The sequence below is a fragment of the Lycorma delicatula genome, chromosome 7, assembly GCF_047948215.1.
Source record: "Lycorma delicatula isolate Av1 chromosome 7, ASM4794821v1, whole genome shotgun sequence".
Classification (NCBI taxonomy): domain Eukaryota; kingdom Metazoa; phylum Arthropoda; class Insecta; order Hemiptera; family Fulgoridae; genus Lycorma; species Lycorma delicatula.
The window spans coordinates 84,917,019-84,938,787 of NC_134461.1; the positions used below are offsets into that span (position 1 = coordinate 84,917,019).

Sequence of the window (21,769 nt, forward strand, 5' to 3'; positions counted from 1 at the left end):
CTTTTCCTTTTCCCATTTTTCCTTTTTTCCCCTTATCCCTTTATCCCTGTCCTATACTGGTTCAGCAGTTTTTTAGTCCACAGCGGGCACACATACGAACACTGCCTTTTACATATATAAAAGATCGTCTGTTTGTATAGTTGTTTGCTTGCTTGTTTTGTAAATATCTTGACACCAATGCCACCTAGCGGGTATAGTTTTCGCAAAAATTTTTCTTTTCACGTAACTAATATATATTATGAACATGAATAAAATCGATCCACAAATATCATTTTTCTAAATATCTCAACCCCAACGCCACCTTATGGGTCCATTTTTCACAAAAATATTCTTTACACGTAACTAATATATATTCTGAATATGACCCAAATCAGATGATAAATGCAAATTTTCCAAATATATCAACCCCAGTGCAGGTTCATATATCTGGCAGGCCCATTTTTTGCAGAGGTATTTCTTTCCATTTAAATAACACACACTCTGAATAAGAGCCAAATTGGACCATAAGTACAGTTTTTTTAAAATATCTCGACCCCAGTGCCACCTAGTGGGTCCATTTTTTACAAAATATTTTCATGTATCTAATATATATTCTGAATATGAGCCAAATCGAACCATAAAAACAATTTTTCAAAAAATCTTGACCCCAGTGCTACATAGCAGGTCCAAACTAATTCAGAAACCTTCATGGGCGTGCACACAATAACTCACCAAAGTTTTATCCTAATTGGATGAATGGTGCATATGGGAAAAACAAACAATTATTAATTTTTATATATATATAAGATTATCCGTCTGCTATTGATTTTTCTTTGAATAAAAATTTAGAAATATTTAAAAAAATAACTGCTACACTGAAACTATAGAATAAGTACCTCCATCTTTGAAGCAAACTTCCTAATGAAGTAATCCCATTGGATAAGTAATTTTTTTTTTCAGAACAAACTATTTTAATAACCTATATAAAAAAAAAGAAAAAAAAAAAAAAGAAATACATTCTAATAACATAATCACCACAAACAAAAGATTAATCACAATAAAGTCAGAAAACAAAAACCAAACCAGAATGCAACTAATAATTTCAAGAAAAAAAAAATCATCCTTACTTTTAGTTCTATAGTGAATGATAAAATTCAAGAAGCATAATAAAAAAAAATAACGAAGTAAAAATTGAAGCAACAAGTCCTACCCAATAAAAGAAATCATTGAACCAAAAATTAATATCAAACTTTACAGGTATTGAATCCCTATAATGATGGTAATCATCAACGTCATCACCATCACTACCACTATTATGATCACTGACATCACTATTGTCATTATCATTATCATCATCATCATCATACGCATCAAGATGATTATTATAATGAGAATTATTGTAATTCCTTATGCGACGTATAAGATGTACTTCTGTAAAAACAACATTATTAATATTATTACTTAGCAATTGACTATTTCACTTTACAATTTTGAAAGTCTACTAACTGAACTAATTTCCTAATAGAGTAAAAGTGTTCTAAAGCTCCTCGATAACAATAAATTAAGTTAGTAGTTCACAACTTGTCAAAGACATAAATGTGAAAAGACTGGACCAGAACCAGTTGCTAAAAGGAACTTATTGTTTAAGGATTCTATTTGTTTTAATAAGAATTATATGAAATCTACAATAATAAAAGTTTATTGAATTGAAAAATAAGAGTATCACAATAATAACAGGAAAATCCTGGTAAGTGACAAACAAGCTTCTCCTGGATAAGCTGGCTATCAAAGCTTTTAAAATACTACCATACATTAGATTTGATTACTCTAATTAGATCTGCTTTTTAGATCAACAATACACATTTGCAGTACTGGTGTTCCCCAGCAAGCTGATGGCATTAACAATAAAAGACATGAGAATCCTACTAATTCCCCACAGTAGCCAAAAAAAAATTTAAGTGCAGGTAGGATTTTGAACTGCATTTTTTTTTTACAAGATGATGGTTCTGCAACACTTAGATTATTCAAGGAATAGCATACTGGAAATTAAATGATGTGAAAAAAGATAAATGTCAAATGTCCAAAGCAACTTAAACCAGTTTCTCAGATCACCTAAAGATCCAGCATTTGTATTCTTTTGCCATTTATCAGTGATTAATAATCAGTTAAGAATTAATGATGACATGTGTGTAGCTGTGAAAGATTTTGAAGCTAGAAAAATCTGGCTTCGGAACAGACCGATAAATATGTCTTATGTTGTAGTATTTTGAAGTAATTTATAATGTCTGAATACAGATATGACTTACAAATGCCTAATCTTTTAGTGATTTTGTCTTAAGAAAAATATTTGGTTAAGTGTAAAAACAGCAGGGTGATGAAATATCATAAGAACTTTAAAATTACTGAATAATAAACAACTAACTTTCAAAATACTTGAGTTTGTTTCTTTCAAAGCAATTTTTTTTTCTGTAATCAACAGGCCCCTCTTCAGTAAAGTTACTAGTAATGCCATTTGTTAATGGCATCCGTAATTCCGCTGAGGAAGAGGCTGTTAATTTTTTCAAAAATATTTTTTAAAAGGAAAAAGTTCCAGAATTCTGAAAATAAATAGTTTTTATTTAATACAATTATAACTTTTTAAAAACAAAGTCTAAATTCATTATTGTTTTTTTCATCTGAATAACTAAACTCTGTTTGTAGAACATACCCTCTGCAGAAGGAGGTTCTTATTTTCCCGCACAAAAAGAATCGTCATGTTTTTGTGATTAATAATCAAGTAAAGTAAATGAGAATTTGAATATAGTTATAATTCAAAAAAATTAAAATCACACATTCACAATTAAAAAAAAAACAACAAATCTTCTATTCAGAGATTTACATAATATCAAGTATAAAAAAATATTGTTCATGAAAAAAGTAATAAATTATTAAAAAAGAAAATATTTTCTTGTCTCAAATTCAATTTAAATTTAAAATGGGGTTTGAAAGTACAAAAAATTGACTGGCAAAAAGTTATTTCAAATGAAAAAAGTTAAATATTAATTTAAAACAAATTTCATAGAAAAATGATAAATTAGGTAAAACATAAAAATACTATGTTGATAAAAATATCTTATATTATTGGATATTTAATCACTAACATCGCAAGAATAAGATAATTTTAATGTACATATACAGCACATAAACATAAATACAGGTGAAACTTACCAGCTCCAGTAACTTTGCCATCAACTGGTCCAATAGATTCAAAGATAGCATCATACTTGTACCTTTCTCTATTAACAACCCATTCAGGTTCACCATGTCCCGCATCAATGCCTTCACCACGTTTATAACCAAATGGACTTATATTATCACCAAGAGCTTCAAAAGCACCACCTACAATATTAAAGAAGAAACGGTAATAAATAAATCAAAATGAAAATAAAAAAAGGATCCATAAGCAGGTAACCTATGAATATAATAGTTTTTACTTTTTTTTTTTTGATACAAGCAATCCTGATTTATAATGTTTTATGTTATTCTCAAAAAACTGGTAATCAAAGTTGAAGTCACTATCTGATAAGATCAAAACAAAATAGTAGCAAAATTCTCTTCAGATAACTGACATTCTGGAGATTTGCAGCATATCTTTTGTTTGTTGCATATATTAAAACAACCTATGCAAAATTTCCATATTTAGAGGATAAAATTATAAATAATGCTGGAATAAGTATAAGTAAAATATAAGGAATATATTAAAAACAGCAAAAATAAAATGTATTTAAGCGAAAAATAATGAACTGAAATTATACACAAATTTAAAATTTAGAAACAAATGTTTAAACATTTTTACATGAAATGTAGTGAATTACATTAATGTAAAATATGAAAGCAAATTATGATTTCCTTTGTAGTTTAGCAATTAAAAGTAATGAATGAGTATTAAAAGAACAGAATATTAGAAAAAAATGTGCTATTGAAATGCAGTAGATAGATAATAAAAATCACGGCTGTTACTTTTCAGTATCTACTGGGTATTAATCTACTTTTCAAAACAGCATATTCATCTAGTCAGTATTTCCCTGGAATGAAATTTAAAAAAAATTGAAAATTTCTTCTATTATGTAACACCTATTTGATGTAATTAATACTTTTTAATTACTTTCCAGGGGATAATAATAATTCACTGTTCACCTACTTTCAACACAGAAAGATTACTGCAACATAATGGTAACCCAAGAGAGCTGTCTATTCTCTTGTTCCTACACCATTCATTAGGTATTATCTAGTTATAATATGATGACAAATTTTAAACTAATTTTAACTTTTAAATTAGTTTTTGATTTGCTAAGAAAAAAAAATTTCAAATGTTTTTACATACACTACTACTAAAATTTAAATGTGGCCAGTAAACTATTCACCAACAAGTCCACAAAAGTTGACTGTTGAGGATTTAATTATAAGTTAATCCAGAAGTTTCTGTAATATTTGGTGTACCTTACTTAATTGTGATTATGGATAACAAACCCTTGTTCATAAAGGAACAAAAGAATACTACATTTTTATCTGTAACACAGTTACAGATGTATATGTACTGTGTTAGACAGTCAGTTTGTCTCAGCATAAAGAGTAGTTAAATAGAATTCAATAACAAATTCCCCGATATTATGAATCACATTCTATACTATTACCCCACATTCTATGAATCTAAGGCATTAAAAAATTAAGGAATTAGATATAATGCAAATCTTTTATATTTCTCTGGTACCTTGAACCAACAAAAATGTGTTTTAATTTGTAGAATTTGCCTCAAAGTAACATAATACTGCAACAGTAAGGAAGCTGTATTAAATAACATTCATCTAATAAATAATTATAACACAGATCAATTAAACTTAAATTGTAATGAATCTTTTATTAATTTAAGTGTCAATTAACAATTAAAAATTTAAATGAGAAACACTTTATAAGATACATAAACTAACAATAATAATAATAGCAAAAATAAGACTAATTTATTTAATTTAGATCTTTATTAATATCTAAATTATTGAACAATTAATAACTTGCTTGTGGATGTAGCTTAAAACATATGCATGCAGATTAGTTACATTACTTAGGATTACAATCATTCAAAATGATTTACGTCATTTAAGATATACATCGTATGAAAACATTTTAATCAATGTAAAAAAAAATAAATAAATAAATAATAAAAGAAGTATCAGTAGAATATCACATCTAATTTATCTCATCAAACTAAGCCCAATTAATGATGCAAGTTCATAGTGTTATTTTTATAAGACACTTTTTATAATGTATTCTTTAAAAAAAAAATATATATATATAAAATATGAATATCTATTCTGATGAATTCTAAAATTCATTATGAATACACCAATTATCTTTACTTATCAATTCGGTTAATCATTCTTTTATTTTAAAATTACATTAAAGGAATTTTTCAGCATTATAATTACTAAATATAAAAGATAGTCTTAACAAATCTAGTAAACGCTAGATTAGATGTTAATTGGGTATACATATCTTTAATTAAAGAAAGAATAACTAAAAACTGATTACGACCAATTAAACTTTTGACAAAAAAAAATACAATAACTAATATCTGCCATCATAATTTCGGCAGATAAACCTATACAAGAGTCCATTACTTTCTTAGTTGCTTATATTTAAATTTTTTTTTAAAGATTTTATCATTTATATATTTCTACTGTGGCATTAAGGTCTAATTTATACTTGCATTTGTACTAAAAAAAAAAAAAAATACTTCTGCAATGCTCTATGAATAATCTTACTGAAATAATTTCTAGATATTTAGTTCTCAAAATTTATAAATCAAGTTAAATCATTTTTATCAGAACAAGATTGTTTACAGAGGTCAGCTCAAATGATTTACTTTTATTGTTCAGTTTGGTTTTTTCATCTACAAGGAGGGGAAAAATATATTTTAAAAAAATGCTCAACTTAAGGTATTTTGATCATTTTTTTAATTGGTTACTTACTTTCCTTAATTTTTTTGTTGAACTACATAATGAATGAATTAATTATTCAAAATAGACAATAGGGAGCCCCCTACAAAAATTCAAAACATTTTTCTGTTTTAAATTTTTTCTTCTTTTTTTTTTATCTATCCCTTGAAAGTTTTTCTAAAGAACAGAAGGGTATTGTCTGCACTTTCTCAGTGAAGTCAGTATGGATAACCATGACTGCCTGTGAATGTTTAATAAAAAGGTTATTAAAAGATTGTAAGCGCCTTTCTTTATCTACTAAGTGTTTTTAAGGGCTAAATTTCTAAAAATTTTGCTCATATATTTTAAGAGAATCATTATAGAAACAAGGGGCTTAGTTCTTCATTTCAAGCATAGTTAATAAAAATTTCTCTTGCTATCTAGCAAATGACAATCAAGTGGGTTTAACTGTCAACATTTAACCTAGCAATGGAATCTCATCTTTTTTTTTATGGGACCATGGAACCTTTTTTTTGCTATTTTTCAGATAGAAAAGTATGATACATTCATTTGTTAAAATAAACTAAAATGTCAATCATACTTTTGATTTTTTTTTGAAAATTTTGCATAAGTTTTCACATTTTATTTTACAGTTTACATTATGGAGTATTACATCAGTAACTGAAACTAGCACAAATTGCTGGCAACATTTTGAGAGGTTTTAAGACTAAAATAAATATTGTAATTAAATTGCTAAAATTTGTAATTTAGTATGAGATTTAGCAAACTTTTCAATACTGCTTTTTAGAGTCCTTTTACACACCTACCAAAAACATATGCAAGTTACAATTAGCATAAAATAGTAGTTATTTCAAAATATTCATTTATCACAATATATAGTTTATAGGTAGGATCAAAATATGATTTAAAAAAGTAATGAACAAGAATAAATCTCACCTTGTACAGCAACATTTTCATTATTAGTAGTTCCATTATCATTATTAGACATATATTCATCTTCTTGTGGTATTAACGCCATGAGACGAGCGATATCTTCTGCTAACATTTTATCAACTACTTCTAATAAACGTGGTTTCAGAACTTGAAACTTTGTGAAATCATGATGTTGTAAAGATTCCTAAAAAAATGGATAACAATAAAAAGATAAAATTTTAAATAATATGTAAATATAATATCATAAAATATTAATAAGTATTTTTCTGAAACCATCCTCCTGAGTGAATTTGTTGGTAAGAAACTATTGATAGAAGCAAAAAAAATTTACATAATATATTCTTTTTTTATAATTAGAATAAATCTACTGTTAGCTTCAAACGTAGAAATGTAAGAGGTAGAAAAACCAAGATGCAATTATTTTTAAGCTAGATCTAGATATTAATACTCCACACTGCCATGGCTAGTTAAAAAGGAGTTTTAGTAACTCTTGAAGGTTCTAATAGAAAATAAAATAAAACTGATTAATAAAAAATTAACATGTTTGACAAGACATGTGGACAAAACTAACCGAGTTGTTTTGCAGTATGTTGCCAGACAACTAAGTCCTACACTTATTTACCACATGAATTTAAACAGGGTATCTTAATTCACTATATAATTACTTATAAGGTATATAACTAATTATAAGAATCCACTGTCATAATAAATGATGAATATTAATCTATTAACTAACAACACATTCTACTGGTCTAAACATGAACTAGTCAGCAAGCTTCACTGATCTTACAGAACCTCTTCAAATTAAAATATCATAAAAAAATCTGGCAGAAATTACTAATAACAATGTCAATAAATTGACTAATACCTGCTGTGATAAAAGAACTGTATTAATACATTACAGGAACTGTTAAAGCTGCAATATTTTTCAAGATAAACAGCGGCCAAATTCAATTAAAACTAATATACTAAACATTCCAAATATATCTCACATCTAAGCCAGGCAATTTACTGCATTTCTTAATATCTAATAGTTCAACAACTTCTGAACATCTCAGGGAACAGCAAATTGAAAAATGGAAGGATACAAATTGAGAATAAATATCAATGACACATTGATACATTGCAAAGAAAGACTAACAACTTTCCTTTGGATAAGAGCCTGCTTGTCATTACTACAATGTGCCACAGAAGTAAAAAGAAGCATAGCGCTGGCAAAACGAGCTTTCCAGGATAAAAAGAATATACTGACCGATAATCATATGACTATGCAAATAAGGAAACAGTTCGCTAAAACTTATGTCTGGAGTGTTCCAACTTATGGGTGTGAAACATGGATGCTTGGGAAAGCAGAAAGAAGAAGAATGGAAGCAATGGAAATGTGGATTTGGAGAATAATAATAATAAGATCAAACTGGGTGTATAGGAAAAGAAATGATCAAATGTTAGCAGAAGTGAATGAGAGGAGGCCCTTGCTAAATGTTATATGAAGAAGAAGAGCGAAATTGATAGGACATGTAATACGACATGACCAGTTCTTGACGAATATATTCGAGGGCAAGGTTTTGGGTAAAAACCTAGAGGTAGAACAAGAGCAACCATCATCAATAATGTTAAAGAAGAATGGGCCTTGGTTCATATAATGACTTGAAGAGAGAAGCGGAGATGAGTGACGTGGCTAAATCTACAAGGCGTAGCCTTTAGTGAATAATGATGATGTCATTACTAATGGCCAGCTATTTACCTGATATTACTTAGAAAAATTAATAAAACATAAAAATAAATAAATGATATATGTAAACATTTAAAGTTTAGCAGAATATAGTTATGAACTGTAGAATCAGTAGAATCATCAACAATCGCCAGAAGGTCAAAATCAATAGTATTCCAAAATGAATCATACAACCAGTTAGTAGTTAAAAAAAAAAAAAACATCAATACTGATTTGATGGGAGAGTAAATCAAAAACTACAACCAAGTGCATCTTAATCAGCAAAATACTGAAGCTGAATCCTTAAAAAAAAATTATCCTAGCCTACTAAAGGACATCTGTAAGTGTGTGTGTGTGTGTGTGTGTGTGTGTGTGTGTGTGTGTGTGTGTGTGTGTGTGTGTGTGTGTGTGCATCCCTCTTAGCTGAGAACATGCTAACATCAAACATACTGTCTGCCAAAAAATCATATGATTTTTTTCTTCTTAAATGTTTATAAGCAATAAGTATAAACTATTGAAAAACCCAATAGTATATCTACTGTACAGAAGATAACAACTTAATACACTCTTATTTTGAAATTTCTATTTGTTTTAACAGGTTTAACTGACAATTTAAAAAACTAAGAACTTACTGATGTTTAACAAAACATAGCTGTTTTACAGAGACATATTTGCACTAACAGAATAGGGCATACATTATATTAAAAAAATATTAACAATGAAGAGGTACTGTATGTATATATAATCTGTATTTTTTATTAAGGAAGTGTGTAGGTTTTATGTTCAACTAAATTTATATACTACAACAGTAAAACCTCAATAAATAACTCTTTATACAAATTGTATACATAATATTTGTCATATCACTTTATAGCTGACAACATGTGCTAAAATTTCCCGGTATTTATTTATACTTTAACCACTTTCTCAGTGAAAAATAATTTATACCTTTAACACATTTTAATTTTCTTCCTGCATAATTTGCAATCTACAGTAAAATAATAAAAACCTATATTCAACTGGTAAGTTAAATATATAAAAAATTATAAAATTTCCACAAATTGAATTACATGTTAAAGTATTCAAGCTCATATTATAGAATAAAATGAACATTTCAAAAGATATTTTGGGTTATTAAAATAAAAAATTACTTTAAAAATTTACAATATGCATCTTTGCGTGGAGTACAGCATGCAAACTAATAACATCCTGAAAATGTGGTAAGCATTAAGAAATTAAAAAACCTACGAAGTTTGGACAATAAGAGTGAATTTTAAAACTTTACTTTCACAAAGTATTACTTCTGGTGATATTATTTTATTTAGATAAAAAAAGGATAATACAGTTATTAAAAGTTCATGAATGCACTTAACCTCCTTCTCCTTGTCATAAAAAGAGACCTGCGTTCCCTATCTCCACCCCACTTTCTTGTTCAACTATCATAAAAACTACTAAATATTGATGCACATAAGTTTTTACTTACTAACCTTCTCCTGGACCGTGATAAGAAGGAAGGGTTGATAATTTTTTTTAAACTATTACTAATGGTCTTCAAAAGTGCTCTAAAAATTTCATCAAAATGAATTTATCTCAAAATTATAGTTGGGAGTAATGTAAACTATTTCACCATTACCTTGTTTTCTATAAAATTTTGAACTACAAATAGCCAAAAGACTTGAATCACTATACCGAATTTCATGATTACACATACATCTGTTCCATAGAAAACAGACTCACATATAGAAACTATGCTAATATTATTATGTTCTAGACCGGGAGAAGTGAAAAAGGAACTAAATATTAAAAAAAAATTTTTCATTACAATACTCTGTATAGCAAAAACTAAAGTAATGGAAGTAAACAACAAAAAGGATTCAGTGGTAAGGACAACTGAAGAAAGAGTAAACAAATTACAAATGTATGGGAGTGTGGTAATAGAGGGCTGGAAGAGCACCATAGAAATAAAAGGAAAAATAACAATGGCATAGGAAGCCTTGTAACAAAAAAATACTATTTAGTTAAGTCTGAAGTTAAGGATGAGGATAGCCAAATACTAAGTAGGAGTGTCTTGTCATATGTAATTGTAGCACAGATGATGAGAAAGAGGGAGGGACGGGTTTGAGGATTTTTAAATGTTGATATAAAGAAGGATGGAGAAAGTAAGGTTGATAGATGAAGTGAGGAAGGTGAAAATAGTGAACAGGATTAAGGAAGAAAGAGTGCTTATGTAGGAAGTAGACAAAAAACAGAACCGGTTAGGACATGTGTTAGATGGAGGGAAATCTTGACAATTGCATTGGAAGGGTCAGAAGGAGAAAGGGAGCAAGGAAGGAGGAGGGAGGATGATGGTAATAGATGAGATGAAGATAAAAACTACAAAGGGATGAAGGAAAAGGCTTAGGAGCGACGATAGGGGGACAGCAGGTGGTGAAAGGGACCTTTCACTGGTGGTTTCCACGGGCTGGACCACCAGCCAGAAAACCAGAAGGTAACAATAATTTCCTTTCATTACAATATTCTACTCTGTAATAACTGATAAGGTATGAAAGATTTTCATACAGTCTAACTTCCTGTTGAGGTATAGAACTTTTTCAATGTACCTTAAATCCCTTATTTCATACTTAAAAAATAAGTTTTATATAAAAAAAAATGTTATAAAATCAATCTCCTTGTAATTACTGAATTTCAAGGTTTTATCTATCCCAATAACAAAGAAAAAACAAACACAATATCCCCCCACACACAAGCACACACCTACAGAAAGAGAAGGTATGTGTATTATGCCATTCAAAACATGGTCTACGTTAAAATAAATATGTAAAACTCATCAACACAAAAATAAATAAATAAAAATACTGTAACAAGTAGAGAAGCTTCCACAAGAAAAGAGAAAAATGAAGAAAGAAGTACCTAGAAAAAACAACAAAGCGACTTATTCCAGAAAAGGACTTACAGAAAATCATTGAAGGTGTGAACAATGAAGATTATTATGCATTAACAATTAAAAGGATGGGTTGGGTAATGGAACCGCAGGTCAGAAGATATATACTACATGAGATATATACTACTGACAGGGACCAACGGAGTGACAGTTACAAATTTGAGTTCGGTTCAGTTAGTAAATGATAATGGTGTGTGGGAGCATTTGGAGTAAGTGGTAACAAATGAGTGAAGAGTAAGTCACGAGTATTCCATTTTTGACAATGGTTGAAAATAAGAAGCTTTCAGCGAGTTATTTGTGAACAAGAGTGAAAGCGATATTATTCTATTCATTTATAAAATGTAGGGTGGTTTTTTCATAAACAGTAAAAGTGGATAATACTCGCAAAAAGTGAATTGTATGAATTTAAAATTTTTTGATTGTTATCTTACTGTTAACTCAATATTAGTTTGTATTGGTTACTACAAAGCATTTATTATAAATCATAATTGTATTTTGGGTATTTATAATTTAATTATTAAATTAATTTTGTATTTAACATGAATTGCTATTTTTATAAATTATTTAATAATAATTAACTGTATTTGTAATAAATTATTGCATATGCTATCTCTCAGCATCATTGTCAAACCGTGAACACACAACAATGGTGTCAGAAGAGGTATATTGAGAGTGCTAGGGTTAATCAATGGTAGTTTAAGTTTATATTTAATTTTTTTTTAAATTACTTGGTAGTTTTATCTGCTTGCTTACCGTTTCATTTACTTTTGTGTTATTTATTTTATAAATTTAATTTAATATTTAAAATTTATCAGCATTCTGACCCCCTAAGGGAAAACATCTGCCTTGTGATAATCTCTATCACTATACTACCCCTAGGTTCTGAGCCCTGATGTGCTTTATCAAAGGTCATTTTTAGACCCTCTAAATTTAATAAGACAACACTGTCATCAGTTTGGCCTCTACTAAGATGCCATCAATGCAAATGCTTCGGAAGACATTTCTATCAGTGAATTAACACAACCTACTATTGCCTTCGTGTGGCCTCTTCCAACCATGACTACTTGCTTACAACCCTAAACTATCAAATTAAATGATTCGCAGTAGTGTGATCTGTGCTCCTTCCTTTAACACCAAAGGTTTCATGCAAAACTCTTCCTACATCTAACTTCAATTAGACTATGTACTAAGAAAATTACTTGACCGAGTCTTTAAATACTAACAAAACAAGTGCTGATCGCAAAAATTTTTTCCTACAATTCAATTCACTCAAAGTCCTGTTGATTTACTTAAAGATCAAGAAACAGATTCACAAATTTAATAAGCCTTTAATGAAAACATATCCTATATCTCTCTCTCTGCTTTTGGGAGTAAGGTCAATGCCTACACCCCTCTCAGACCACGCTCCATCACCCATACACCCATTCTCATCCTAACAGTAAATATTATCTAAGCTAACCAGGGCTCGATGCCAAAATGCCTATGATGAATTAAGCACCCATGAGGACCCCTAGCCACCCAAGTTGCAATTCTATCTATACATCTATGTTATAATGGCATCAGCCCCTCTTAACAATCTGCCACAGGACTAAGAATGTAAGGTAGCCAGCAATTATGTTACATTCCCTTTCGGTTTTCCTATTAAACTCCATATCAAAATCACACAATTGATCTACACAAGCTCTCTTGCTACTTTGGTATGTTCAGCTTCGTACCTGGGGCAGCTTGGGCATAGTAAGACATGACGCACATCATCAATGGCTCTACACTAAATCTATCAGCATCCATCCATCCATCCATGGGGGAAGATACTTGCTTTGTGACGATCCCAGTCGCCACCCCCCCCTCCATTCCAAGCCCTGATAAGCTTTACGAAGGCCATATTCTAGACCCTCAATATCGATTGCAATCGATATTTCAGATAAAAAATTATTTTGTGCCAAAAGTTATTTGACACAAAAAAACAAACTAAAAGAATTATCTGGTAGTGAAGGATGGGGGTCTTCTACCGGGAATGACAATGGTGCGTACTACAACTTGTTTTTCCAACCAGCAAGGTGAAGGAAGTTCTGGAAGAAATTCATGGTGGAACGTCGATAAGTAACTTAGACGCCAATAAAACATTGGACAAGGTGCGGCAACACTACTACTGGCTCCATTTACGAGACGACGTTTAGAAATGTGCAAGCTGTGTGACATGAGTGTGGCTAGTCGAAGACCCAGACTACACAGCAGAGGACAAATGCAGCAGTACAACGTGGGAGCACCATTCAAGCGTGTTGCCATCGATATTGCTGGACCTTTTACGGTCACCGACAGAGGAAATAAGCATTTGCTAGTAGCCATGGTTACGTCACTAAATTGCTGGAATTCTACGGTTTACCAAACCAAGAAGCATCATCGGTAGCAGATGCTCTTTGAATGAACTCTTCTGCCGTTTTGCGGTACCAAGAGAAATACATAGTGATCAAGGGTGGAACTTTGAATCTCGTCTTTTGGAAGAGGTCTTCGAGCATTTTGGTGCATGAGAAACGAGAACTACGTCGCGTCATCCGCAGTGACATGGCATTGTAGAACGCTACATTAAAACTAAAGAAAAGTAGTCTTGGCTAATCAGCGAGTCTGGAACAAGAAACTACCTACCTCTCTTTCTAATAGCTTACAGAACAACTAAGTAATGAAATCAAGGGCATTACATCCACCAAGATGATCTTCGAAGGAGAGTTGAGGTTACCATGTGACCTGCTCTTCGGTTCACCGCCTAAGAAACAGCAATTTTCAATAAAGTGCACAGTAGAAGTCATCTAATAGAAGTACATCATTATGCCTGACAATATTATAAAATGGCCGGTGACTGAATAAAAAGGAAGATACGAACTACAGGCATATTTGACTGGGTTTGAAGAAGGAGATTGAGTCTGGCTCTACTGTCCAAGGAAGACAATCGGAATATGTCCGAAATTCAGACCAATTGAGAAGGACCTTACAGCGTGTTGAACAGAATCGATGTCACAGTCTACAAAATTCAGCGCAATAGAAGAATGAAGAAGACCGTAGTTCATCTGGACCGCCTGTTACCTTATCAGTGTAGAGAAGCTTCCAGAAAGAGAAAATTAAGAAAGAAGAGTCTAGAAGAAACGACAAAGGGATTCTTTATAAAAAAGTACATATGGATAAGCGTAGAAGAGCGGACAATGAAAATTATTACGTTTGAACGATCAAAAGATCAGGTTGGATACTTGTAAGCCATATCAAGAGGTATACTGCCAGGAACCAGCGAAGTGACAGTTACAAATTTGAGTTCAGTTCAGTTTGCGATATAAGCGATTACGGGTCCAGGAGCAATTGGAGAGTACGTGTTTGGTAATAAATTAGTGAAGAATGCGTCACAAGTATTCCATTTTGGATATTATTCTATCATTTATTTTGTAAAAGTGAATATTACTCACCAAAAAGTGAATTTTAGATTATTATCTATTGTAACTCAATATTATTTTTTATTCATTATTATAAAATGCATAGTAAATCATAATTGTAATTTGGAAATTTATAATAAATTATTAAATTAATTGTAAATTTAATTTGAATTATTATTATTAATTATTATTTAAATAAACTGTATTTGTAAGAAATTACATGCAACAATATTATAATAATGTAAATAAACAAATATTATATGTTGTATCAATCTAGCATAATCATGATACATGATTAACAACACAAATAATTATCTGGTTTATAAAAGGTGTTATCACAACTAAATTGTAATTAGCAGCAGCATAATTAATAAATATCATTAATTATACAATTATTAATATAAAAAAATTAATTTTAACTAATAATAAATTACATTCACTCATAAATAATTGCCAATCACTAACGCACAGCCGTATGTGTATATAAAAAGCTGTTTACTACAGCATTTACAACTTGAAATCATATATTAAAATAAAATTCTTCATAAATCAGATAAATTGCAATTTATATGTAATATGTTATTATTAACTTAAAAAAAATGACACGATTAATAAGAAATTTATTAAATTTTTAAAATCCAAGCAAAAGAAATAATCCGAGCAAAGAGCTGGGCTTTGAAAGAACTTGTGAAATTGCATCAAGGTTGATAAGATATAAGAAATATTATAAAAGTAAATAAAATTTTGGATTAATTCCACAATAGTGTCAAAAGTACTTTTACTATACTCTTGAAGGTCTTATTATCTACTCTCTACTTTTACTCTGTTGGAATACTAACAGAGCTAAACTTATCTAAATACAATTATTTATCATTCTTGTAGATAGTGATTTTCAACCTTTTTATCTCCACGACCCCCAAAAAGTAGATAAAATATATAATGAATATTTTGCAACCCCCAACCACAATCCAATGAAACCTAGTCAAAACTATTTAGCTGTGTTGATAGCGATGGTTATGAACATGCATGTATGAAGTGTACAATAATGAGCAAATTACAGGTTCCACTTGATGTATACATGCTCCTTATAATATGTTCTGCTTGTATAATATTCACTGTGAGAGCCTCATGTTCAAACAAGCATATGTTGCATTTGAACACATTATGCTCTAAGCAGTATAAAAGAGGTGTAAGGCAGTTTAGTTTTGAGTGCAAAACAAGTGCCTGATGCCTTTATTTAAGTTTTTAAAAGCGTAGTTTCACTGAAAATAATAACTGAGGTTTTTTTTTAGTGTGCAGCTAAACGGTGTAACTGTTTTTTTTTTGTTTTTTTTCAATTAGATTCTTATGCAAAATAAATTTCTGAAAAAATGAAGTGAGCCATCTATACCCAGTGAATCGACTGGAAAAAGACAAGACTGTACAATGACAGTAATTTAAATTATGGTTTTAACTCTGGATGGAAAGCCACAGTGGGTTGTTTGCTTTCAAGTCCTCTCCGATAAAAGTATGAAGCCATCAAAATTAATTCTTCAACATTAGGAAATTAAACGTCTGCGTCATAAAAACAAACCCTTGAAATTTTTCAAAAGAAAATGATATATTTTGAGAAATCAACAACTTTCTATTTGTAAATCAAGCCCTACTGATGTACACTTGAAGTACCTAATCTCATAGCATTAAGATTAGCTAAGATATCCAAACTGCACACAATCAAAGAAAACCTAATATTGACTGAACAAAATGTATTGCAGCATGTAGTGATGATGCAAAGGCGATAGCAGGAAAGAATAGTGGATTTCTGAAAAAATTAAAAGACTCGTCTTATACCAGGAATGGAATGGACCCTTCCTTCCAGAGGTGGAATGGATAGAGAACTTCCTTCGCAGACATGCTCTTGCCACAAAAAATAGATGGAAAATCTCAAATAAATTCTTTGTAAAGCTGTAAAAATGGTTAATTTCATTAAAAGTCTATCCATTACAGAAAAGTGGATGTTAATTCGGTTACTGGAATTACAAGATTAATTAATAATATTTTTCTAGTATAAACAAATGGCAATCTCAATGTTTTTAAAGAATAATGAATATATACTGCTGTTGGGTTATTTAGCAGATGCACAATCACATTTAAACGACTTGAACGTGAATATACAAGGACGTGATAAAAACATTTTACTAAGGACAGACAAAGTTCTTGCTTTCATTAAGAAGCTTGATATCTAGATCATTCGTCTTCAAAGCAAAAATTTTGATAGTTTGAAAAATTAACACTATAATTCAACACAGTTTGTATAGCATGAAGATGCATTTGTGTGAGCTAAAAATTCAGTAGTGGAGTATTCCCAGAAAATAAAAATGATTTCTTGAAGATGGATATTGAATCCATTTACTGAAAATGTTGTTGCAGCTGTTACGTTACCACCAACTGCAGAAATTCACGACCAACTTATAGAAATGTCTGCTGATAAAACATTACAACTACAATTCACATCTGAAGATTTTTGAAGGTTTTGGAGTTTTAGTTTTTTTGAAGTTTTTACTGAAGGTTTTGGCTTGCTCATCAAAGTTAATATGGAAATTCAGTCAAAGAAGCATTGAAAATATTAATCCCTTTCACCACGTCTGACCTCTGTGAAAATGGCCTTTTGTCCATGGTTGTGATAAAAACTAAATATAGGAATTGTCTTTTGTCACTTGAAAACAATTTGCTTTTGTGTATTTCTAACATATATCCATGTACAGAGAAACTTTTAAGTGAAAAACAAATGAAACCGTCTCATTAATTTATTTTCTTTACATGTATAAAAATAAAATGATTTTATTAAAAATAAATGATTTTTTCCTCATAAAATGATTTCATTATTGTTTGTGTGTAACATAGACTGGACAAAATGTATTGCAGTATGTAGAGATGATGCAAAGGTGATAACAGGAAAGTTTAAGGCTAATCTCGCAACCTCTCTTTCATATCATTGTGACCCCCAGGTTGAGAAACGCTGTTGAATAAGTAATATTTTTTTATCAACTACCGATGTCTAAACAAATTCAATATTTTTGCTGCAGTACTGTTCCCGCATTGAAAGGTCACAAGAAAATGACCTTTCAGTTCATGTTTACTTTTAAGGATTTGAAGTTTTCATTGTTATTTATGGCATTTATTAATGTATTTTTTGGCACTCACTAGCTTTTTGTTATTTCAATATTATTTATAAATTAATTGTGACTATTTATTCTCATTTAGTGAAAACAAAACTGCTAATGTCTCACACTATCAAAAGTTACAAAAAGCTAACTTTTTGACACTATCTCAAAGAGTTAGTGTCAATATTTTTCATCTGGAGGTACATGATTCGAATCCCAGTCAGCCATTTTATCATACTAAATGGCATCAGTCTGTTATTAATATTGTATGAGTAAATAAATTTAAATTATATTCATAATTAATTATCTACAACATAACCGTGATAAGAAAAAATAATACAATTTTAAAGTAAAAGAAAACTGGACCAAGAGGAAAGGGGTTAATTATATGAAGTTCTTCAAGACATAAATAATTAAATTACCACAAAAATAAGTTAAAAAAATATTTGTAAATTTGAACTTGGATACTATTTTAATAGTTATTTTCCTTTTCTTTTTTTTTTTTTTTGTTAAACTAGGAATTTATAAATCTATGTATTTGAATTTCCCTTACCAAATGATTATGGTAACAAAATAATACACTTAATAGATATTTAAATAATACTTTTTGTCATTTAATTTTTACACAAGTACTTTTAAATTGCACTACTTCAACAGGCATGCTTTAATAAATTTACATATCTTTAATACAGCTTTAATACAAAACATAAATATACTTTTTTTTAAATAATACAGACCAAGCATATTCTTTCAGTCATTTGTGCTTGATTAAAAGTAAGTTTTTAAAAACGTGAGTTATTACAGAATTTCTTAATGTTAATTTTATATATCCCCCTTTTCTTATATTTTACGTGTTTTTATTATATAAATGAATAAATGTTTTTATTGTAAAAGATCTGTTTAAATAATCATTTTAAAAATTTATGTTTTTTTTTTTTAAATTTGCATACACAAAGCAGTTGATCCAAACAATCATATCAAAAGCAAAACATAAGTTATATTTAAATACACATTAAACAAATGAATTTAATTATATTCAATTTCTTAAAAGCATTACATATATATTCTAAATTATGTTTTTAGATAATCAATTTAAAATGTTTAAAATTAATTCTAATAAAGATGCTGTTTGTATAGTTTACCTGAGTAATTTTAAAACCAATTTGCAAGTAAAATGCAAATATTTATTTTAAAATAAACTGCGCTAGGAGAAATGTTTCACTAACAGTAGTGTAATCAATTCTTACTTTTGCATAGAATTTTTAATAAATCACCTTTACTAGCATAAACATATCTTTCAACTTCATTCATGCAAAAATATATTTTTATTGATAATCACAGATTTAAATATTACATAATACTTTCTAATTTATTATTTCCTGTTCTGAACAAAATAAACATTTAAAAATATATTATTATTAACAATTCCGGTCTTAGACCTTATAAAAAAAAAGTCTTTGTTTTCATATATTCAAAATTTTTTCCAAAATATAAGTTTACAACAATTTCATCAATAGTTGCATATCAATAAATTATACCAAACTGCAATGTATACACAATATGTTGATAAAAAATAATGTATAAACAAATAATGCTTAATAACACCTTTCTCAAAACTCAATACCTTTTTAATTTTATTATATAACTCACATTTCAGAATAAAATTCTATTGATTCTTAGAGATACACTTACAATTAAATAAAATATTCACAATTAATGATATGAAAATAATAAATTTATAATCTTAAATATGTTTTGTACAAAATAAGTAGATATTCCAATGAAAAAAAGGACTATTCCAAAAAACAATATACATATAATACTTTGACACACAGTATATTAGATATCTCAGTTATAATGCCAATCACTGGTTCTTTAACAGTTTGCAAGGAAATAACAAAAAAACTACATTTTTGTACATACATAAATACAAAATTCAAGAGATACGGGTAAGAAATTTATCAACACTACATATAATTTTACTAAATACTCTTTAAGCAAATGTTTAAATTAATTTAATATATTCTTTTTTAATATAACTTTTTATTGCATTTGATATCAAATTTAATATTTTTAACAATGAAATGCAGACCTATTTCAAATAATGTCAGACGGTATCTAGATAATAGACAACCAATAAATATTTTGAGTGTAAAATTTTCTAATCTGAAAAAAAAAATGGCTTTTATAAATAAATATAAATATCTCAAAATATATTTCTAATTAACATTGTAAGATTTCAAATTTTTTGTTTTCATATAGGAAATCTTGTCAAAAAACATCCTGAAATATATAAAAAATGTAATGAGGACTTTCCCTGAATAATATTTTAACCATTAGTTTTTATAGATTCCTACTTTAATATAGAATATACTATAATTAAAAAAAAAAATGAAGTGGAAGTGCAGAAGGAACAACAGATTTTGACAAAGTAAAAAAAAATGTATTAAATTGCTTATAAAGCAAAAGTGAATGTTAAAAACGGAAAGGCTAAAATTAATTTTAAAATTAGACGGTCTTAGACAAACTGAAAAAAAAAAACAATAGTGTCTGTGCTAATTAAAATTGAAAAAAACTGATAGATAATAATTAAGGAACAATTTAATTTAGTAAAAATCCATTTATCTAGATCAAATAGTAGTGAAAGTAGTGCGAGTAACTTAAATACACGAAATATAAATTATAATAAATATTAATTTGTAAACCAGTCGTTTTATATTGTTTCTTTGCTAAAGTGATAAAATTATTTCAGGCCACATTTTTTTCTCAGGTTGGTAGTTAATTTTTTTAATTCGTTCTGGGGCATTGCAACTATGTAAATGGCATATTTAATGTTGATCGATTTTAAAAATCTCTTATGAGATATTTTGTTTTCATACTTTTGGTCACACAGTTTCATGAATTTCTTCGATTCTTTTACATATCCATGTTTTAATGTTTCTAATATTTTGTGATTCAAATGTAGAAAAAAGCCATCCAGTAATACACACTGTTTTGCAGTATAAAAGGTAAATATACTATTAAAACGTAAAACAAAACCACTTAAGTGTGACAAAACATAAGGCTTTAAAATTTTACAGGGTAAGATTATATTACATAAGATGATAACTATCTAAGTGGTAAGATTATATAACATCTACAATAATTATATAAGATAGCTGGATACGAAATTAATCACAAATAGAAAACAATAAAAAAAAAAATTCTTACACTGCACAATCTTGTTTAATATTTTTTATGATTTATTAAATAAAATCTAAGTATCTAAACATTATTTTAAAATACTTTAATGCAGTTTAATTCAATAACTACTACTGAATTTTTATCTTAGTGGCTAAACATATAGTAACAGCTAGTAATCTTGTTATAATTAATAAACTTTGAACTGTAAAAATATGTATTACCACTATGAAAGAAAGATATTTAAACACATAAAAATAAATGAAGTTTTTATGTTATTAAGGAAAGTGGTGATAGTAACTTATTAACTTCTTCTTTACTTCTTATTAAGTGCAATCAAAGGCTCAGACTAATCCATGTAAAACCGTATTGACATAAATATATTTACAAACATCATTTCAAAAAATAAGAGAAAAAAATCACAGTATTCCAAGCCAAAACTATATAAAGCACAAAGATTAATAATATATAAAAAAAATATTTGAAGATGTAGA

At 28.8% G+C, this 21,769-nt stretch overlaps 1 protein-coding gene across 2 annotated transcripts in view; it reads right to left on the minus strand.

The window, feature by feature from the left end:
- The window catches only part of LOC142328171 (EH domain-containing protein 3-like), a 78,428-nt gene that overhangs the window by 15,819 nt on the left and 40,840 nt on the right, over positions 1 to 21,769 (minus strand). For both annotated transcript variants that reach the window (XM_075371721.1, XM_075371720.1), the window contains exons 4-5: positions 6,888 to 7,068; positions 3,187 to 3,357 (exon numbers count right to left, since the gene is read on the minus strand). In XM_075371721.1, coding sequence (XP_075227836.1) covers positions 3,187 to 3,357; positions 6,888 to 7,068 — 352 coding nt within the window. The remainder of the gene's footprint in view (positions 1 to 3,186; positions 3,358 to 6,887; positions 7,069 to 21,769) is intronic.